The sequence below is a fragment of the Argentina silus genome (genome assembly GCF_951799395.1).
Source record: "Argentina silus genome assembly, chromosome: 10".
NCBI lineage: Eukaryota > Metazoa > Chordata > Actinopteri > Argentiniformes > Argentinidae > Argentina > Argentina silus.
This window is the reverse complement of record NC_139664.1, coordinates 7,968,082-7,988,782: the sequence shown is the minus strand read 5'-3', so window position 1 is coordinate 7,988,782 and position 20,701 is coordinate 7,968,082. Positions and strand designations below refer to the sequence as shown.

The window sequence follows — 20,701 nt, the reverse complement described above, 5'->3', positions numbered from 1 at the left end:
TCTAGCCTTTTCCCTCTGTCACTTGTTTTTTTCTCTTCCTCTCCTCCGGGTGACGTCCTCTCCTGAGCTCTCAATGACATGTTACATTTCCAGATAACCCCTCGCACGCCCGCTCGCTCTATCAGTTGATACTAGCCCTGTGTTGCACAGATAGTGACGGCTGCCGAACACGTGTGTGTGCGTGTGTTTACTTCTGTGGAAATGCTGTACCTCTCAACGCATTGTAATAATGTTTGAGTGTTCACCGTGGCACTTCTTTAACTTGTTCTTTACCGATCTGTTGTATGGTAAAGTAAAACTAATCGAATGTCAGTAAGACGTTTGTAATGAGATACACACTGTATATACTGTAGATATACACTGTCTATACTGTATACACACACCCCAAACACCAGCGTGAAAGTCCCATACTGTAACCTTATTGTTAGCTGATGATATGGGAGAAATAGAGTAAAGTGGGTTGCTGTGTCCCTCTGTTTATCAGCATGTCAGAGGAGGAGAGAAGTGAGTGATGAAAGGAGATAGAGAGGAGAGATGACAGCTAGCTGACAGAGTGAGAGACGGAGTGAGAGGAGGCTGTATGTGTGAAGGAGAAAGAGAGAGACATCAGTGGATGCAAGAAGCTAAAACAAACAGAGAAGACCTAACTTCTACAAAGAACATGACTGAAGAGTCTCAGGTAGGACCTTCAGAATTATTTTTAGATACTTTATGTTAGTATGTCATAATGAAGTTGTGCTGAAGAAGCTAATGGCTAACATACATAACTGTATAACCACAGCCTCTAGAAATGTTTAATTCGGTTCTCATTGTGGTTGGTTGTTGGAGAGTGCCCATCAGAAATGTATTTGGAGCCACTAACAAATCAGAGTACAGAGAAACGCAATTTGAGCAGCAGCAGTGATATTGTAGCAGTTACTCCTAATAAAACTGTCCCACACAACTTACAGTGCTGAAATACACTGCATGAAACTATGTTTAGATTGACAGTGAAATACAGAGACATACAGAGAAACAGAGATCTGGAATTGCAATTTTGTGGAGGACAGTGTTGCGATAACTACCCACTTCTCTATGCAGCCTCAGCTCCAGCCCTCCCCCCAGCCCCAGGCTCTACCCCTTTCTCAGTCCGAGCCCCTTACACAGCCTCAGTCACTGCCTCAGCCTCAGGCCCTCCACCAGACCGAGCCCCAGCTCCAACTCCAGGAGGAGGTGAAGCCCCGGGTGTGGACACGCCATTGCAGATTTCTTCTTCTCCTTTTGGGCTCATCCTTCTGTGCCTCCATCCTGGGTCTGGCATATTACTGTCACCAGCACCTCCCACCAGAGAGCACAGGGGTCAGACAGGTCCATACAGGTACAGCATCATACACACACACACACACACACACACACACACACATGCTCAAGCACACACAACATCAACCATACCACTCTACTCTCCTTCCTTTCTCTCTCTATGTCCTACAGCCACTCTCCCGTGTCTCTCCTCTGCCTGTCAGAGGGCCGCAGCGCGTCTGTCCGTCTCGGTCGACCCCTTCACCCAGCCCTGTGACTACTTCCTGTTCACCTGTGGGTCGGAGGGGACCTCGCTGGCCAGCAGGGGGAGACAGAGAGGCAAGGGCCTCCCTCATCACCTAAAGGGCCAGAAGAGGAGGGGAGCACTGGCTGAGAGAGGCAGGAGAGGAAGGAGGGAGACAGAGATAGATACAGACAGAGGAGAAGAGCCTTCAGATGACAGAATGCCGGACAGACAGACTGCACTGCTGCAGTCGTTGAGGGAGATTTTGGGTATGAATGTAATGCTGTTGCTGGATGTATTGATGTCAAGGCAGAGAGATACTGCAAACCATACTCTCTTCTTTTACCTTCATCCTATAACCTTCATATAACTTCATTCATTAGAATCAGAGAGCCAGTCTGGGCCTGTTGACTCGGCGCAGCAGAAAGCCTGTGGGTTCTACCAGTCCTGTATGGACACTGGACCCACAGAGACAGCCGGGGCAGAACCCTTCCTCAGGCTCATCCAGAAGGTGGGATACCATTTTAGAATGTGTCCACTAAGACTTCAAATCTGTCTTCACACTTACTCTCGTTCTTTGTTTTGTCTCAACCTCCCCTCCACCTCACCATCTCTCTCTCTCTCCCTTTCTCTCTATCTTTCTCTTTCTCTCCCTCTCTGCCTGTAGCTTGGTGGCTGGGCGGTGTCAGGCCAGTGGAACCAGACTGATTTGAACTCGACTCTGTCTCTGTTGATGAGTGACTACGCCACCTTCCCTTTCTTTAGCCTCTATGTTGGCAAGGACCCGAACGATGTCGCCAATGGGGGCAACAAGAGATACATACAGGTTAGAAAGACAGTAGCAGGGAAAGACCTGCTGGTGCTGTCTATTCAATTCTGTGTGATAACACATAAGGTGTTGTCCAACAGACTTGCTTTACAGTACTGTATGAGGTCACAAATGCTGTCATTGGAAATTTGGTCTCTTTTTCAACAGATTGATCAACCAGATTTTCTGATTCCCATCGAATGGAGCAGCAAGACACATAAGTCTAAAGCTAAAACTCAGGTTACAGTCTACAACATGAATACTGTGTTTTCTTAATCAGTGAACATCCATAGAATTGTTGTGAGATGTTTCTCCTTTATAACACTGCATCTCACCCTCGACCCCTCTGTATCTCACCCTCTCCTCCTCCAGATGTTGCGTCCGTTCCTGGCTACATATCAGAGGTATTTGGTTCTGTTGGGTTCTCCCACCTTAAGCACCGGTCTCCATCATGTGGGTCAGTTCCTCTCTCTGTCCTCTGAGCTTGCTGTCGCTGCCTCCCCTCTGCCCTATCGCCTGATGCAGGGGCTGCTCTACCAACGACTCACCATTAGAGAGCTACAGGTACACACCTATGTGTGTGTGTGCGTGCATGCATGCATGTGTGTGTGTTTCTGTCTGTCTCTCTCCCTTCCTAATCTTCCCCTTGCTTAAAACCAAATTGATATGTTTTTGTGGTTGTCTGCCTGTGCTTGTACCTGTGGTAACTGTAAAGAATTTCTCTTTGTCATTTTGTACACAGACCCTGGCCCCTGCCATTGATTGGCTAGGCTGTCTACAGGCCACCTTCCATCCCCATCCTATAAGCCAATGGGACCATGTGCTCCTGCACAATCTTCCCTACATCACCCATATGTCCCGCATCATCTGCAAATGGCTAAACAAGCATGAATTGAGTGCCAGGTAGAGTAACCAACTGGGTACTGAACATTGATACTGGGTCATTGATAGTCTTGGGAGTTATTAGAGTCTGCGGCAAGGTTGCTCATCAACACATGGACAGCTCTGTATACTATCTCTGCTGTATACACAGTGCACATTGTATGCAGTGAACATCATAGTCTTTTCCTCCCTTTTCTCAATCCTTAGTGACCCTCTTCATACCTACATGGTCCTCAATCTGCTGCACAAGGTAGTACCTGCACTGGACTCTAGATTCACCCAGACCGAGAGGAATTTCTCTCTGGTCCTAGGGAATAAAGAGGTGAGCATACATGGACTATTTTTCCCAGAATTGTTTTTTTTGTAGTTATAAGTGACTCAAATGAGTGTAGATTGGAGTTCATGATGATGGTTGCTCTGTCCAGGTTGTCCCCCGCTGGAGGCAGTGTGTCCTGCAGACTGAGAGAGGATTTGATGAAGTACTCACACACCTACTTAGAGAGAGGACTGAACACAGAGAGGTGAGAAGCACAAAGAGAGAGAGGGAAGAGAGAGGAATCTGAAGAGGATTGACTATAGTTCCTACCATATCACTCAAGTTATGGGCCTTGCACACATACGTATATTTTCAATGAGTTGTCATCACCTCTTTCAATCTGAAAGAGTAGCAAAAGCATGATATTGTAAAACATTATAGCAGAGTGTATTGATCAATCATTTTCTGTTTCATGCAGGTAGAAGAGATGATTCAGAAAATGTATTCGTCCTTCACATCCAAACTAGCTGATCTCAAGTGGAGAGATGAGGAGTCTCGTATGTTTGTTTTGAATAAGGTAAAAAAAGAAAACATGGATACAATTTACTGATCCATGTGATTCAAAACCAACAAAAAAAATTGTATTGACCATTTGAAATGTAAGATCTGTGTTTTTCCAGGTTCAAACTCTAACTCCAAAACTTGCAACTAAAACAGAGATTCTCAGTGAAACAGAACTCAACCAGCTGTTCTCAAAGGTAGACTATTTTGCTAAAGTGGTACAGTTTAGCTGTACAGCACCGGTCAATGAAAAACATGATATTGTCCTATCTACTCTTACTATCTATCACTGATGGTAGTATGTAAAGTACTCTTTTACACTTAGGTGACAATCAGCGACTACTTCTCCAACTATATCCAGATGCTCTCCCTCCAGCAGAAGAGACGAAACAGACTCCTGTCCCAGCCTGAGGAAGCTGATATGTAAGTGTGTACTTCTTGTAAAAATAATTCAGCAAAGGTTTTGTCTGCACTGGAGACTGTGATGTTTCAAACCAATGAAGAATGCCTCTCTCTCTCCACATCCCTTAATCCAGTTTGTCCATCACCCCATTTCTCTCTGGCGATGAGCTTGTTTTCCCCATGGGAATGTTTGTCCCGCCTCTCTTCCACCCGACCTTTCCCAGGTAACGTAGCTTCTGATTCATCCAGTACCTAAATAAAATGCTGTATGTATTTGAAAAGCATGAGTGTGATATGTAAAGCAAGACAACTGTTGTTGCATGTTTTTGTGACAGGGCTGTCAACTATGGGGTTTTGGGGTCTCTGATGGCTAAAGACATACTCCATCTCCTTCTGCCAGACAGTAAAGAAAATACCTTCTCTTCTATCTCCCAGTGCTATCTGATTCTATAATGATATACTCCACTTGCCTACTCTCTGTGTGTGCATGTGTCTGAATCTGTGTGTTTGTTTTCAGTGTCTTACCCCTCTCCCTGTTCTTGCAGTCCATTCTCAGAGTGAGACGGTCCAGACAGTGGGGGAGTGTATGTGGGCTCAGTACCTCAGCGTGATAGAGGGGCCAGGGAGAGTGGGGGCTTTCACTCTCTCACCAGCTCAGCAGCAAGAGATGTGGGTGCAATACTCTGCCCTGCAGATGGCGCTACAGGTCAGTTTGTCTGTTTACCATTACTCAGATCTGGGTCAGGAGCATGAATTATGTTATTATGTAATTATTATTATTATGTGTCTAATTTTATGCTCCCCCCCCCCCCCTCTCTCTCCTTGTATCAGGCTTACAATCAGAGTTTGAAAAGCCGTCCTGGTGACTCCTCTCTATCAGGCCTCTCTTACTCTCATTTGTTCCTTACCTCATTTTCTCAGGTATTGAACGATCATGGTATAGCTTCATGGTATAGCTTCAAATCAATCCATTACTAGGTATAAAGGTTTTAGTATAAACTAAAGGATAAAGATCCCACTTAGTTCCAATGTAATACTGTATCTGCATCAAATCACTAGTGATCTAATTGGATTTAATCTGTAGTCATAATTGCTTTGCTTTGATCCTCTCTCAGATCAACTGTAACTCTGACCCATACCATGAGTTCATGCCCTTTGAGCCTTCCTTCTTGATGACTGTCATCTGTGCGAACTCTGACCTCTGCCCTACGAACCTGACCTGCCCCAACAAACCACAACAGCACCTCTTACGGACATGCTGAACGAAGCCCTATTATCACAACTCCTGGTGGCTATCTATCCCCATTTATGACTGATGGCAAGCAAAAAGTCAGGTCCACCTGGATTGTCTGATAAGTGAGAACAGTGGCTGCTGAGAAGAGCATGTTATGAGCATGTCATTACAGTTATGGTGAAGAGCTCTGTAGGGAGAGTGTGTCATCCTGATTGTATGATGCCAAAGACACAGTGTTTAGACAAGGAATAGTAGGCTGTGTGTGTGTGTGTAAATATGTAAATTAATATCAATGTACAATATTGTATAACCGTACACGTGGCTGACATTTCTACAAAATAAAGTTCATATTGATGTGAAAGACATTTTCTGTCATTTTTATGGGAGAGCATTTCTCCTTTACAATTCTGAAAAAATATTTTCCATAACCCTAACAGCAAATCTTTTACTTATAAATCCAATCCTTCAGCAGGCCTACTGTCTCGGTGAATCTTGAGCTGCATGTCGCAATGTCACAATTATTGAATAATGTATATCGCCTAGGCTTTTGATCGAGGTATGTTGTAAAAAAATATATTTACATTGTAAATAATATACCGAATCAAGTTGCCTCTGGAATCCCGCGTAAAACAGCTCAGTTCAAAAGTTCTCGATCAACCGTTGGAAAAGTAGAATTGTTATTTTTCATACGATATGACACGTCGTCTATCAATGTGTATATCGCCACTTTCCCTAGCAACGTGCTAGCTAGCCAAATACCTTTAGCAACTTTTCAATAACTAGCTTCGACTTTACCGACCTCAAAGTTCGTATCTCATAAAAGATATGCCGCGAAAAGACCACAACAGGAAAGATGCCAAACGAGAGGTGAAAAAGAGAGTAAATATCGATTCGAAGGGAACAGTAATCAATGGGCCACAAGAGAAACGTAAACAGCCAGTGAAATCACCGATCAAGTCGCCGGTTAAGCCGCATGTGAAACAGCCAGTGAAGCAGCCAGTAAAGCAGCCAGTGAAGCTGGTGAAGCAGGCAGCAAAGCCAGTAAAAAACCCAGGAGGACGGGGCCTTGGTAAAGCGGGGGCGAGACGTTTGGGTCAGCTGTTGAAGCGTGCCATCCAAGAAAAGAAGAATGTCACAGGGAACGAAAAAGTGCCATTGCCAAGTCAGTATCTAGCAGATACCTTGAGCAATGTTTGTTAGTAACAAACAATAACACCTAACCGTTCAACAGGCCGCATCATAATTACGTTTGCAAAGAGACATCAAATTGATTTGCACTTTTACCTCTCTCCATAGATACTGTTTGCTTGCTTGCTTACAAGAAGGATACACTAGCATAATTTTCAGAGTTTTATTATCAAGGCATAAGGCTTTGTTATTATTTGCTTAATCTTTATTATTAAATAAAATAAAATAAAAATAAATAAAAAAAGAAGCAATTCCTCTGTCATATTCCATTATGGCTAACCAAATACCTCTATCTCTTTATCTTGCATCCAGAGACACCAGTCCGCCTGTTCAAGTACCAGACCCAGGCAGATGCCGCATCTGCACCAAAGACCAATGATGCAAAGCCTTCTGGAAGCTTGCCTCGGGTCTCCACGCTCATCCTTCGGGTGGTCTCACAGTGCAAGCACCGAGGTGGCATCTCCATGGTGGAGCTCAAGCATGCCCTGGCCGCTGGTGGCTATGATGTCACCAAGAATAACAACCGTGTGAATTTGGCAGTGAAAGGTCTTGTGAGGAAAGAGACACTGGTGCAGACCACAGGAACCGGAGCTTCTGGGTCATATAAACTCAACAAGAAGGTAGAGACTAGTGTGTTTTATGTTTTGTCATATTGGTGGTGCTGCTTGAATGCCTGTGTACCAACATCACAAAACAATCACCACAGTCAAAACATATATTTCAACAGTTATTATTAATGTCATTCATGTTTCTCTCTTGTCCCCTGTCTTTATAAAATGATAAGAAACTGACGGATGAGAAGAAAGTGAGGATAAGATACCGTGCAGCAGAGAAAGCAAGGCGGAAAGGGATTGTGAAGCCAGCGAGAGGGAAAGTGAAAACCACTAAACCAACAGCAAAAGCTTTGAAACCGGGAGTGAAAACCACTAAACCAACAGCAAAAGCTTTGAAACCGGGAGTGAAATCAGCCAAACCAGTGAGCAAGTCACCTAAATCAGCGGGCAAGGCATCAAAACCAGTGGGCAAAGCATCAAAACCAGTGGGCAAGGACAGAAAAGTAGCAGGAAAGGCTCAGAAGGCAATGGGAGATGCACCAAAACAAGTGGGCACAGGTGGCAAAACAGGATATGCACCCAAATCACACAAAAAAACCCCAAAACAAGTGGGCAAAGGTGGCAAAAAAGGATGTGCACCCAAATCATACAAAAAATCCCCAAAACCAGTAGGAAAGGCCGTGAAAGGAATTAATAAGAAAATCCCCAAAACCATTGCAACACAAAATACAAAGCGAAGGATACAACGACCTAGGGCAGCCAAGAAACGTGTCTCCTTATGGAGTTGGACTAACAGTATGGACCTTTAGGGTAACAATAGAACAAGGTCAGTATTAGATTGGGGTGAAACTACCCTACCCTTGCCTTGTTTAAAAGTATTTTGTCAATTCAATCTTCAGCTTTTATTGTGTAGTTTGTTTTTAGGATAGTTCATGTGCCTTCAATGATATTGTTTCTTGCTAATGTGAATCTGTATACTCTTAACCTTCTATCTGTGACATAAAACTTGACTTTCCTCTGAGTATATTGGAGTATTCTGTGTTCCCTCCGTCTCTTGCACATTCTCATAGCACTGTCTTTTTGACAAGGACCACAAAACATTCAAATTTAATGAGAACCTTAACTAGGCTATACAGTTTAATCACACTGTATATTCATGGAAAACATAGTAAATACATGTAAAAAAGGAAATGCATATGCATTTGGAATTGGAAGTCTATAATTGGTGCAATGTCCTAACATTCTGGACATAGGCAGTATACGTATACATATTCATACATTCCCTTGGCTGAAGCCAAGACAGCCTGCAATTTTAGCAACATTTACACCCAAAAGCCTGCACACAATAACACCCATAGTAGGGTGTAAAACCACAGTCCACAGGACATCACTGGAGTTAAGACAGTCTTCGTACAGGGTTCCTTTATGTTACAGTCCAATCCATTCCTAGTCCATGAAAACAGTGTCCATGTTGTCTGCCATCTCTGCTGGAGCGGAGCTATGGTGCCAACTTCCTTCATCACAACACGCCCCAGACCTCCTCGAAGGCAGAGCACATCTTGGCACAGGTCAGAGCAGCAGAGAGTGGGTAGTTACTGATGGAAACATTCTTCTCTGTATAGTCCACATTCACCTAAGAGAGTAGGGAGAGGAGGAATAGCACATATTATTGCATATCCATGACCATAGTCCATCTTTTTATTTGGTAACAGTATAAACTAACAATCAATTCAAATTCACTGCTACCTGACATACTCATTCTACCTCCCTCTGTGTACAATCATGAGTGGGATGACGTTGCCCCTGGGCACTGACTGTGGCCATTAGGGTTGCAAAATTCCAGGAGCGTCAACAAAATATGAGCTCTCCCCTTTATAATCAAGGGAGTATTCTCTTCAACTCTTCTCCCGGGAGCTTTGAAGTCCGCCTTGTTTCTATTTCTCTCACTCACTCGCAGTAATCCCACGTGTTCTGTCATCCCATTGATTTACATAGTTTCAATACCTACCCTTTCGCTAAATCATTGGCGAGTTATTTCTTTTGCTTTTTTCAACATGACAGATGTTTCTCTCTCCCTCACTCGCCTATGGTTTGACTGCAGACTTAGAGTTGTTGGCAGTGTTTCCACTAAAACTTCCTGCGAGGACCTGTAACTCTACAGTCTACTTCATGTACATTCCACCAATTCAAAACATAACATTATGTGCCCTGTGTGCTTTTGTAATTCTCATTTACCAAAAACTTTCTGGCCCTTTGCAACACTAATAGCCATTGTGTGCCTATGGACAACTTTAACTTTAACAGAACTCACTGCTCCATGTGCGAAGGCTCCAACTACCACTGCCGCTGGTCCCTCCTCTGGTACTACAGTCCGGGCGGCCACAGCCTCCCCTGCAGAGAAGGAGGTGCAGAGTCGGGGGCAGCCGGGGGGCAGGTGGTCTGACACTGGGTTCTTTATCAGCTTTAGCAGGCGCTGGGGGCCATCAGCTGCCCTCACACTCAGCTTGTGCAGGAGCTGGACTAAGTGGGGGAGGGAGGGGAGAGAACAGTTAGTATTAAATGCTGCTTGCTGTTTCAGATATCAAGAACACACACGGTGGTAGAAGACTTACCCATGAGGCCACAGAAGCGGTTGAAGGTTCGGGGGATGCGTGTCTGTGGGTTTATCTCAATGAGGGCGTTCCTCTCTGTGTGGATGTACACCTGAAGAAGACCAGCCCTGTTCAGTGGGCTGTCCATCAACATTAACAAGCACTGGGGGGAGAATGACATGGGCAGGTTAGGTGGACCCTTGGTGGGACAGAGAAAGATGATCAGTGGTTGATGAGGATGAATTTTTTTAAAAAGTATACCTGGTGTGTGATATCTGGTCTAATCTTGCCTGGGTCCCTCCCATTTTTTAGGATTATACCCTTGTGTTGGTCGCAATTCAGCAGCTCAAATGTCTTGCCAACCTGAGGGAAATGAAAAGCACACACATAGCATTAAGTTCTCAATCAATCTGAGGTTGGATCACTGGTTGTACATTCGAGTTGCATCAACACGGGTCGTTAACACATCAGGTAGCTACGATGGATACTGGATATCTTACCTTCACTGTTTCTAGCGTTGCCCCCTCTAGTATAACAACTAGTCGCCTTTCCGCCATACGGTCGTGAAGGCTGCGGAGATGTTTTGCTGGTTTGGGTTCATATTCGTCTAAATGCTCAAGACCACGCTTGTCACCGCTGTGAGCTGCCATGTTGCTTCGTTGTGGTGGTCGCCAGAATAGTGCGTCATACTCACTGATGAAGGAGAGGTTCTGGTACGTGTGTGTATGTTGGTTTGTGCCGTCTGTCGCATGCGCCGGAAATACAAGGCTGTATTTTCCGGCAATGAACGTGTGGAGAAAAAAAATCACATGTGCGTACATTTCAACTTCGTACAGTGGAATCAAGCGTCGGATAAAGAAAGCATTTGTACACTCAAGTATTTACAAGGTTTGTTTTTATAAGTGTTCATAGAAAGAGCGTGATTGTTTGTGTCATGCACCTGTGTTGGGGGGGGGGGTGTTCATGGCTGATATGCGAGTCTTAGCTAAGAAGTATTATTTGACTGGTTGTGCAAAAAGCTAGCTAGCTAGTGTAGCCTAGCTTCTTGCCACCATGCAACATAAGGTGGTTTTAGCTTCTGGGTGTCATCAACTGTGAGTGTGTCTTAATGTCAAAACGGTTTAGTTCACAGTGTGTATTGCTAAGTATTTGATATGGACAGGGTGCTTTGAAGTCAAGACTGTAACTAAGTTTACAAATTAAGCATTACACAATGGTGAGAAGAGAGGCTGATGAGAACTCACTCAGACCTCGCTAGTATAAGCAAATATCTCAGCGTTGACTACCCAGATATTGCAACTCTGTGAACAAATGTACCGAGAATGTAGATGTTGTATATAATTGCCTGTATATCATTCCTATATGTTATGTTCAGGGGACCTGTTTAGGTGTCAGTCATGGGTAGGAAGTTGGATCCCACCACTTACGTGAAGAGGGGACCAGGACGGAAGACGAGGAAGCAGAAAGGAGCAGAGGTTGAGCTGGTCAAGTTCATACCTGACGGTGAGAAGGATGCTCCATTATACCCCCATATCAAGGTATTCTGTAGTTGGTGATTATATTAAGTTGACCAAATGCTCTCTACAGTAAACATTGAATATGCATTTGATTTACAGAGGCGACTGGACCAAAAAGGTTATCAAGCAGGGCCAGGAAACGGTAAGACTAGTTATGTCATGGGTTTACAATACAACCTTACATCATCATGTTACAAACACACCAACCCACAGTCCTATCATCACTGAATGCATGTGATGCATGAATTATACACTGTGCTCCGTCATGATGATGATGATGATGATGATGATGTTGATGTTTTCGCAGAGCTGGGAAAAGAGCACACGATGCCAAAAAGCCCAAAGCTGAGGTTAAGGAGAAGCAACCCAAAAAAGGTACATCTAGGTCTTTTTGCTGTTGCCCCTCAATTAACCATTCATAGGCTTTTCTGAACAAATTCTACCCCGAATACACCTGTCACAGAGCTATGAACGTGTCTGTGTTACTTTGTAGCACCTGTTACTTACATGAATTTCTGTCTATGCAGAGTCAGTAGGGTGACTTCGGTTCAGTCCATTTCAGAGAATAGTCATCCTGGATTGAGACAGCTCTAAATGTCAATGATCTCTGCACCCAAGAGGGTCAATGGGTCTTTTCAGTGTGTTGTGTTTTATCTGTATCCCAAGGATTCACAGATGAAAACAGTGAATGGCTGAAACCAGCAAAGAAGAAGAGTGATGCTGAGGGGGACGATGATGACAGTGACAGCCAATGGGAACAAGAAGAGGATGAGGAGGAAGGACAAGAGATTGAAGGAAAGAAGGGGGTAAAACGGGGAATCAAAGAGGTGGATGCCGACGATGATGATGATGATGAAGAAATGGTGGATGACTACGGTGCACTGGATGACAGTGAAGGAGAGGAAAAGGGGGAAGGAGACAGCGATGGAGAGGTGTGTAAAACTGACATACGAAGAACCTTGATCCATGTCAATAGCAAACAGGGTCCTTACTTACTGTTCCTTACTTTTCTTTTTCATACCAGCTGCTCCCCATCGAGCGTGCTGCCAGGAAGCAGAAGAAGCTGGAGGAAGCTTTGGGCCTGGAGAGTGATGATGAAGACGACGATGATGATGATGAGGCGGAGGATGGGAAGGGCGGAGATGAAGACGAGGATGACACCGTACAGGCTAACATGGATGAGATGGACAAATTCATACTACCAGGAGCAGAGGAGACAGAAAAAGAGGGTGAGTTTCACATATATTGTGTATTGTTGTGTTCGTATGTCTCTTCAATTAACAATTCATCATTGTCAAGTTAATCCATTTGTATGTACACAACGACATTGGGTGAATCTGTATTAACAGTCTCTCTCCTTCTTATTTAGCCGTTTTGCCTTTAGACTTGCAGACGATCCACCAGAGAATAAAGGACAACGTGGATGTTCTCACTCATTTTGCTACCAAGAGGGAGGAGGGGAAAGAGAGAACAGAGTACATTTCACTGCTCAAAAAGGATCTCTCCATGTACTACAGCTACAACAACTTCCTCATAGAGAAAATGATGGACCTCTTCCCGCTGTCAGAGGTGTGTGTCACTGCCATAGTTCCTCTGAAAACACCTTTGGAAGACCAGTATTTACTAATGTACAGTTAAAAAGAAACTAGCTATGTCATGTTGTTCCTGTGTTGTCTAATGCTTGTGACAGATTTTGAGGTTGTTTTTTCAGCAAGCTAAATCAAGGCTTCCTTTTCTTTGCAGCTGATTGATTTTCTGGAGGCCAATGAAATTCACCGACCTGTCACCATTAGGACCAACACGCTTAAGACAAGGAGGCGGGACTTGGCTCAGGTAATAACCCCCCCCGGCCACACACACACACACTTGTTCACATAAAGGGCTAATAGAAAAAATATACATGAAAATGTCTTTAATGTGTTCTGTGTTCTCTCTCTCAGGCCTTGATCAACAGAGGAGTGAATCTGGATCCTCTGGGGAAGTGGTCTAAAGTTGGCCTGGTCATCTTTGACTCTTCAGTACCTATAGGTCAGTTTCAGTGGTGTCATACAAAAGGGGACTATGGTATATGTGTGGGTGTCAGCCCTGTGTGAGTAAAGATGTTGGTATGAACCTCAGGTTTGTATTCCCAGGTGCGACTCCCGAGTACCTGGCTGGTCACTACATGCTGCAGGGAGCCTCTAGTCTCCTACCTGTCATGGCGCTCTCTCCCCAGGAGGGGGAGTCAGTGCTTGACATGAGCTCAGCTCCAGGGGGCAAGACCACTTATTTGGGTGAGTATAGTACTTATGCTGTACTTATTTGTTGTGAACTGATTCTCGGTTTAGGTCTTGAAATGCACAAGTCTCATAGGTATTTTAAACAGACTAAACAAACTTTAAACAGACAATAAACCTACTTCTGGCTTTTATTGGAAATATTTACCTATTATTTTATTATAGTATTCCAATTGTCCTATTTATCAAACGGACTACTTAAGTTGTACAGGTATTAAATGCTGTGTGTTCACAGCCCAGTTGATGAGGAACACAGGGGTGATCGTGGCCAATGATGCCAACGTTGACAGGCTGAAGAGTGTTGTGGGCAACATCCACCGTCTGGGCGTCACCAACACAGTCGTCTGCAACTACGATGGCAGGCAGTTTCCTAAGGTAATGCAGAAAGAATACTGCATACTGTTGTATGCTCCCAAAAATGAATGTTGTTTTGATAAGAACATGACTGATAATGTTAGAATCCGCATGATACACTATTGTACTGTGTGGTGTGCTAACAGGGTTGTTATTGTTTTTGCAGGTCATGGGTGGGTTTGACAGAGTGCTGCTGGATGCCCCCTGCTCAGGCACAGGAGTCATATCTAAAGACCCTGTTGTGAAGTCTAGCAAGGTGAAACAATGTACATGGCAATGTACATGACAAATGATGCATTACACACCTGATATAAGCTATACAAACTAGTAAGGAAAAGGCTGGTAATAGCAGCCAGTCTATAAGGTTATTTGAGTCCCGATTAGCTGTCAGCTATTCTTCCTGAGGTCGACCAAAAAAATAATACAAAACAATTATATATACCTTAAGCAGCAACAACAGTGGAGTGGATTTATTGTCTTATGGGTTTGACTGGCTCAAATCACAACTCTTTTTATTCCTATTTCCTATCAGGATGAGTCAGACATCCAGCGCTCTGCTCACCTGCAGAAGGAGCTGATCCTGTCTGCCATTGACTCTGTTAATGCTGAGTCTCCCTCTGGGGGCTACCTGGTCTACTCTACCTGCTCTATCATGGTGAGTAACCCTGAGTGGATTGAAGCACCTCTGTAGTGCTATACTTCTTATTCAGGGGGGTGAATCGATATGCAATTGATGAACATAACATAATTCAGATGCAAAATCACTTTTCTACCATTCCCTGTGCAATACAACAAAGTCATCTGACTATTTCACTCACTAGGTGGAGGAGAATGAGTGGGTGGTGGACTATGCTCTAAAGAAAAGAAATGTCAAACTGGTAGCGACTGGCCTGGACTTTGGCAAAGAAGGCTTCACCAGGTAAAGCAGATACCAGAACCAGACCCCACCACGCACTTCATATTTCTTCAAATATGCAACTCTATTCATTATCATGCCTTTCTCATGCTGTTTATTCTCTCTTCCACTCAGATTCAAAGAGCGCAGATTCCATCCCTCCCTCCGCCTCTCACGACGATTTTACCCTCACTCTCATAACATGGATGGTTTCTTTGTGGCCAAGTTGAAGAAGTTCTCAAACACCATCCCAACCACATCAGTGGGCAAAGGTAATGTAGTCAACATTATGACTTTAATAAATCGCCACAATTCTCTGTCCAATTTCTTTTCAAAAAGCACATTTTATATGAAACCATAATATCTTATTTTTGTCACTATTCCAGAAGGGGAGGAGGAAACGGAACCCTCTGAAGCAACAGTGGTTTCTGAGGAGAAACCATCTGAAGCAGGACCTAAGGACAAAAGCAAGAAGTCTGCCCCTGGCAAGCCAGGTCTCCCCCAGAAGGCCCAAGTCAACGGGACTGTAGTCAAAACCATAGCCAAGAAAACCACTGTCGCCCTGAAAAAGAACACCAAAAAGAACGACAAACCCAGTGGACCGAAGAAGGCCAAGATGGATGGAGTGACTGTAAAAGAGAAGGGAGCGGTCAAGAAGGTGGTGGTCAAGACGGAGGGGGAGACACCAAAAGAACCAGAGGCTGAGAAAAAGGAAGGGAGCAGGTTTGAGAAGAAGGGTGATAAAAAGAGGAAATCCCCCATGAAGAAGAAAAGCAGATTAGGAAGAAATAAATTCAACAAGTTGAAGAAGATGCTGAAAACTGAGGTTGCAAAGTGAATGTGTAAAACATGTTTATGAACCAGAGAGTTTATATTTTTAGAGCAAGTTGTCTTGTTAGAGGCGTCTCTGGTTCACCCCTATCCAGTCTCCTTAGATCTGTCAACTACAAGGTGCTATGGGGTTGTGTTTGGGCTGATGTGAGCTCATATTGTCTTGGCAGAATTTATACATTTTCTGTCACTGGGTCAGCTTGGCATGTGTAGGTAAACATTAATTCCTTATGGACTGTGCAACTCACTGCAGCAGGAACCCTGAGCCTCCCTGGATGTTGCCCCACTTAGCCTGCATTGGTGTTCCAGTAGTCTGTTTTTGGCTCAGTTAAGGCAACCCCAACTGGGACCCTCTGACAGCATATTTGTATCAACTCTTCCTTCCTTGAAATGTTTTATAACTGTTTGATTCATTTCTATTTTGTGTCCTTGGATCAAGTGGGTGTTATGATTTTTGCTCAAATGAATACAGTAATCTGTGAGATGGAATAAAATGTCAGTTTTTTTGACAAATGCCTCTGTGTTTATTGTGTTGCAGCTCAAAATATAAACATTCATTTTTATCATGTGATATTGATCAACAACCCAATGAGGTTTGCTGACAAGGTTCTGACAGTATACACAGTTCTTAAACTAGTTTCAAAAATACATTTAGGGAAAATATGATTGATTTGTGTGCATCCATCCATCAAACCCATGGACTGTCTTTTAAAACCATCAAACCCATCAGACTGCAGAGTCTTTGCTACAGAGACTCGTCAAATTGTGTCCATCCCCCATCCTTGCTAGGCCCTGCCGGAAGTTGTGTTGTTTACATTTTCCAAGATGGCGGCGGGAATGTATTTGGAACACTATTTGGACAGTAAGGCAATTTTCTAATGTTTACATGATTTATAGGTATGATTCCGACAATAATTCCGTAGATTTAGCTGTAATGGTGAATTATTATCATTGTAAGATCGCAAGATAGCCTCTGCCTGCTTGCTGCTAGCTAGCCAGCAAAACGTTAGCTTCAGTATTCAGTTTTCAACGGCTATGTAGCGTAGTAGTCGCCGTTGCATATCAACCACTTATAATAAAATGTGCATGATCTGACATGTTTCCCTGTCACCAGGCATAGAGAATCTTCCATTTGAATTACAGAGGAACTTCAATTTAATGAGAGACTTGGATCAACGTACAGAAGGTAAGAGATTAATGGCGGGGGAGTAGCCCCATCCATCTGTGACTAGGATTATATTAATATTTGCATTTGACACTAACTATATCCAAATGTAAATATGAATATAATCCTACTCACATGTGGGGCTCGCTGGGAGTTGCAGTTGGCTAATCAACTTTAATCTAGCCGGATAGTGGTATCTATACCTATGCCGGACTGCATTGGAATTGGAGACTTTTTGTCATGTATCGAAATAAAAATTACCCCGCCAAGACACAGTTTCAGTTTGTAATAATACTCTGATTGTTGGTCTGGCGGGTGTCCCCCTTTCTCGGGCATCAAGCTGCCAAATGTGCTATGCAAAAAAAAAAAACACTTTTCAATTACTCTCGGGGGTATACTACGAAGCGAGGTAACTTTAGCTCCAACTCGGGATTTGGTCAAAATAGGTCGCAAACTCCCTTAGCTCAGTATTACATTACTTTGCAAGAGACGTTTGTCAAGCTTGATGTCCAACAAATGGGACAACCACCCGACGAACCATCAGAGTGAGTGAAAGTACGATTTTATTACAAACTGCGTCTTGGCGGGATGTTTTTATTTCAATACATGACAAAGTCTCCGATTCCAATGAAGTCCATAGGACTTGCATAGAGGAGGATGCTATCCGGCTAAATTCAATCGTTTTCTAAAGGAAAGGGAAAGCCAACACTAGTTTATTGATTGTTTACATAGTAACTGATACTCTGCAAGACTGAGTACGTGCGAATGTCACAATGCATAATCAAGTAACTAGTGGCACCCACCCATGTATATTTGAATGGCCCATGATCTGCAAATCAACCATAACAACCAGATGAGATTACCATAACAATCTGATTACCATGACTGAAGAGCAGCCATATCCCTAGTCTACAAAAGCACATTTGACGATCTGATCATTCTTCTACATTGTCAGCTAATTACAGAACAAATACTGCATGTGAACAATCCGGGAGACAATATTTGCATGACTCTTTCAGACTGAAATCTCATCGAGTCTTTCTCTCTCTCAGATCTGAAAGGCCAAATCGACTCTCTGGCAAAAGAGTACACATCCAATGCCAGGACTCTTTCCTCTGAGCAGAAACTCTCCATTCTGAGACAAATCCAGCAGTCTTACAGCAAATGTAAGGAGTTTGGGGATGACAAAGTGCAACTGGCCATGCAGACCTATGAGATGGTCAGTACTATCTAATGTTCTATATGATTTCTAGTGCTATGTTTTCTGTGGTACTCTCTGCTTCCTTAGTATGGGTGCTCACCTGGGTCAGCTGAATTATCTTGGTTTTTCTGCAGGTGGACAAGCACATCCGACGACTGGACACAGACCTGGCTCGCTTCGAGGCGGACCTGAAGGAGAAACAGATAGAGAGCACAGACTATGATTCCACCTCCAGTAAGGGAAAGAAAAGTATGTTGTTGTAGTATGTGTTTGTATGTGTGTTTGTATGTGTGTTTTTGTCTTGCAACCGATGGACATTTGAATTGTAGCATGTTAAAGACAGGAAAATACACATGAAATCATAACAAGAAAATTAAGTTGAAAATGTGACATGTCCTGTGTGCTCATATTTCAGGTGAGTCCAGGGCGCAGAAAGAGAAGAAAATAGCTAAAACCCGGTCTAAAGTGAAGAGCTCTGATGAAGATGGCAGTCCGAAGACTGCACAGAAGAAAGTCAAACTCCTCCAACCGTACGTCTATCGTGTCTTTACCTCTCGTCCACCACCTTATTTTCTCCCTTCCTTAAAGATAGTTTCCATCTGCACTTGGCTTAAATTATTTCTCTGTATTTTGGCTAACAAATCTGCTGTGACACAGTTTTTATGTCACTGTTCATATGATGCATGCTCACCCCTCTCTCACCTCTCTCTTATCGTCAAGGGGGGAGTTCACTGCTCCTGCTGCGAATTTCGGGAATGTGCACCCTTCTGACGTGCTGGACATGCCTGTTGACCCCAATGAGCCCACTTACTGCCTGTGTCACCAGGTGTCCTATGGAGAGATGATAGGCTGTGACAACACTGATGTGAGTTCCCCCAGGAAACTCCCCATGAGTTTCATCTAGTGTATTAAGGGCAGGACCATCAGTACAATGTTGGATTCATACTGTAGATTGTTGTGTGCCTTTGTCAAGTTGTTGCCTCTGCAGACTGTGGTAGGTCGTTATGTTAATGTGAGTTGATCTGAGTTTGTGTTGATTGTTTTTGCAGTGTTCCATTGAGTGGTTCCACTTTGCCTGCGTGGGCCTGACGACCAAACCAAGAGGAAAATGGTGAGAGAGTCAACCTGTGAAAAAGAAGGAAAAAAAAAAGCTATGCAGACTACAGTTACTACATGAGCCATGTATTATATCTTATGTGATACAAGTAGTCCAGTGAATTAGTGGGATACTAATACTTCTGACTGAATGCTTAAAACATTTTCAGGTTTCTTCTCGTTTTCAACACTGCTCTTCTTCATCCCATGCAGGTATTGTCCACGCTGCTCTCAAGACAGAAAGAGAAAGTAAGGCTTTATTGGTGTGTAGTCACTAATAGTCACAAGGGACAAAAGTATGGAGAAACTACCAGAGAAAGAGTGAAAGAAACCCAATCTTTTCTACCCCCAGGATAGTATTACCTTTTATCTTGTCATGTTCCATAACGGTGCTTCTTTCTTTGTTTTGATTTGACTGCCTTGGTCTGATGCAGTGTGAAGGAGGTGTGCGGTTACAGATGTATTTCAATATCACGTTTTTAAAAAGCTGATGTTGATGTACATGATGAGAGTTACTGTTGGTGTGCTTTTTTTTATCTTCATTGTTTTTTGGGGGGGTTTTTCATTTTTGGTTTTGCAAGTGAACAATAAACACTACAATTCCTACAGCGAATTGACGGTTCTAGTGTCCATGATATACTGTACTATGCATAAGACTACATTCGATTGACTGAAATGAAATGGATTGGAGTATTGTGACAGATGCAGCTATTTGGCCATGGATAACTGTATGATAATGTTTGTTGCTTTTTTATAATATTTGTGCGTGCTCTCTAGACTCTCTAACACTACTTATAGGCAGAAAACGTGAGGAAAAAGAAGAAGAAAAAAAAAGACAATGCTGTTTCATTTTGACAGTATTGTAGTGCTTTATCTGTGTGATAGTTAGTAGATTGAACTGAGTTTTACTTCATTTTGATATTATTGAAATCATTTAGAGACAAGATATGTTTCACAAGGGAAATATTGTCAGTGCTGTAGCTGAAACATGGGTTCATGGGGAAAATTGTGTTCTCAGTTTGAATACAGCTACTACCTCAAATAATTGTCTGTTTTGTTCTTTGTGGTTTATCTGTTTTTCCTGCACAACTACATAAAGGGTCGCTCTGTACCTGAATTGAGTCAGCTTGTGTTTAGGCGCAATACTGTAGACTATCATTTATTCTCAAAAGAATTCATGCTAAACCAAACAGCCAACCTTTTAAAAGTGTAATTGAATGTGTGATTAAACCAATGTCATATAGTTGGCCTTGATATATAAAAAAAAAAAGTTTAGTTTATTTCAGTAACGTTGCATAAAATACAATGTTTTATTCACTGACAAAGACATTGTTCATTATCTTCAGGTAGGTGGCACCATTTGCACACT

At 43.2% G+C, this 20,701-nt stretch overlaps 5 protein-coding genes across 6 annotated transcripts; 4 read left to right on the top strand and 1 right to left on the bottom strand.

The window, feature by feature from the left end:
- Positions 1 to 596: 596 nt before the first annotated feature.
- Positions 597 to 5,931, top strand: kel (Kell metallo-endopeptidase (Kell blood group)). Its single transcript, XM_083679784.1, has 18 exons — positions 597 to 679; positions 1,081 to 1,357; positions 1,471 to 1,791; positions 1,906 to 2,033; positions 2,190 to 2,348; positions 2,499 to 2,570; positions 2,703 to 2,894; positions 3,073 to 3,233; positions 3,420 to 3,534; positions 3,638 to 3,733; positions 3,947 to 4,045; positions 4,149 to 4,226; positions 4,355 to 4,452; positions 4,566 to 4,655; positions 4,767 to 4,834; positions 4,977 to 5,137; positions 5,263 to 5,352; positions 5,547 to 5,931. Exons 1-18 carry the CDS (start codon positions 614 to 616, stop codon positions 5,691 to 5,693), a joined length of 2,418 nt encoding a protein of 805 aa, XP_083535910.1. The 5' UTR covers positions 597 to 613; the 3' UTR covers positions 5,694 to 5,931.
- Positions 5,932 to 6,490: 559 nt separating this feature from the next.
- On the top strand, positions 6,491 to 8,491 carry LOC310810774 (uncharacterized protein; the record flags this gene model as incomplete). The annotated part of the gene is made up of 3 exons (XM_083678625.1): positions 6,491 to 6,827; positions 7,166 to 7,483; positions 8,478 to 8,491. The coding sequence occupies 3 exons, from the start codon at positions 6,491 to 6,493 to the stop codon at positions 8,489 to 8,491; spliced, it is 669 nt and encodes a 222-aa protein (XP_083534751.1).
- Positions 8,492 to 8,537: 46 nt separating this feature from the next.
- emg1 (EMG1 N1-specific pseudouridine methyltransferase) lies at positions 8,538 to 10,649 on the bottom strand. The gene is made up of 5 exons (XM_083679602.1): positions 10,499 to 10,649; positions 10,260 to 10,361; positions 10,020 to 10,161; positions 9,719 to 9,927; positions 8,538 to 9,040 (listed from the first exon to the last, which is right to left on the bottom strand). Exons 1-5 carry the CDS (start codon positions 10,646 to 10,648, stop codon positions 8,927 to 8,929), a joined length of 717 nt encoding a protein of 238 aa, XP_083535728.1. The 5' UTR covers position 10,649; the 3' UTR covers positions 8,538 to 8,926.
- Positions 10,650 to 10,801: 152 nt separating this feature from the next.
- On the top strand, positions 10,802 to 16,378 carry nop2 (NOP2 nucleolar protein homolog (yeast)). The gene is made up of 16 exons (XM_083678752.1): positions 10,802 to 10,886; positions 11,374 to 11,501; positions 11,615 to 11,657; positions 11,823 to 11,890; positions 12,182 to 12,447; positions 12,540 to 12,744; positions 12,885 to 13,084; positions 13,259 to 13,348; positions 13,456 to 13,543; positions 13,648 to 13,788; positions 14,027 to 14,166; positions 14,312 to 14,401; positions 14,678 to 14,800; positions 14,967 to 15,064; positions 15,176 to 15,312; positions 15,427 to 16,378. The coding sequence occupies exons 2-16, from the start codon at positions 11,396 to 11,398 to the stop codon at positions 15,876 to 15,878; spliced, it is 2,247 nt and encodes a 748-aa protein (XP_083534878.1). The 5' UTR covers positions 10,802 to 10,886; positions 11,374 to 11,395; the 3' UTR covers positions 15,879 to 16,378.
- Positions 16,379 to 16,686: 308 nt separating this feature from the next.
- Positions 16,687 to 20,378, top strand: LOC310810561 (inhibitor of growth protein 4-like). 2 transcript variants are annotated; one of them, XM_083678369.1, is made up of 8 exons: positions 16,687 to 16,733; positions 16,986 to 17,057; positions 18,089 to 18,255; positions 18,372 to 18,471; positions 18,653 to 18,767; positions 18,958 to 19,102; positions 19,287 to 19,348; positions 19,546 to 20,378. In XM_083678369.1, exons 1-8 carry the CDS (start codon positions 16,697 to 16,699, stop codon positions 19,583 to 19,585), a joined length of 738 nt encoding a protein of 245 aa, XP_083534495.1. In that variant the 5' UTR covers positions 16,687 to 16,696; the 3' UTR covers positions 19,586 to 20,378. The 2 variants fall into 2 exon arrangements, with proteins under 2 accessions (XP_083534495.1, XP_083534494.1); XM_083678368.1 differs by having other exon boundaries at positions 18,372 to 18,486.
- The last annotated feature ends 323 nt before the right edge of the window (positions 20,379 to 20,701 follow it).

Bases quoted from the DNA above. Each gene is read 5' to 3' on its own strand.
- nop2 (XM_083678752.1), top strand. From the start codon at position 11,396: ATGGGTAGGAAGTTGGATCCCACCACTTACGTGAAGAGGGGACCAGGA. The intron at 13,349-13,455 runs GTAATAACCCCC...TCTCTCTCTCAG, and splicing joins GGAGGCGGGACTTGGCTCAG to GCCTTGATCAACAGAGGAGT. The intron at 14,167-14,311 runs GTAATGCAGAAA...TTGTTTTTGCAG, and splicing joins ATGGCAGGCAGTTTCCTAAG to GTCATGGGTGGGTTTGACAG.
- kel (XM_083679784.1), top strand. From the start codon at position 614: ATGCAAGAAGCTAAAACAAACAGAGAAGACCTAACTTCTACAAAGAAC. The intron at 4,227-4,354 runs GTAGACTATTTT...TTTTACACTTAG, and splicing joins TCAACCAGCTGTTCTCAAAG to GTGACAATCAGCGACTACTT. The intron at 5,353-5,546 runs GTATTGAACGAT...ATCCTCTCTCAG, and splicing joins TCCTTACCTCATTTTCTCAG to ATCAACTGTAACTCTGACCC.
- emg1 (XM_083679602.1), bottom strand. From the start codon at position 10,648: ATGGCAGCTCACAGCGGTGACAAGCGTGGTCTTGAGCATTTAGACGAA. The intron at 10,162-10,259 runs GTATACTTTTTA...TTCTCCCCCCAG, and splicing joins GACCAGATATCACACACCAG to TGCTTGTTAATGTTGATGGA. The intron at 9,041-9,718 runs GTGAGTTCTGTT...CTACTCTCTTAG, and splicing joins GAGCCTTCGCACATGGAGCA to GTGAATGTGGACTATACAGA.
- LOC310810561 (XM_083678368.1), top strand. From the start codon at position 16,697: ATGGCGGCGGGAATGTATTTGGAACACTATTTGGACA. The intron at 18,487-18,652 runs GTATGTTGTTGT...CTCATATTTCAG, and splicing joins CTCCAGTAAGGGAAAGAAAA to GTGAGTCCAGGGCGCAGAAA. The intron at 18,768-18,957 runs GTACGTCTATCG...CTTATCGTCAAG, and splicing joins AAAGTCAAACTCCTCCAACC to GGGGGAGTTCACTGCTCCTG.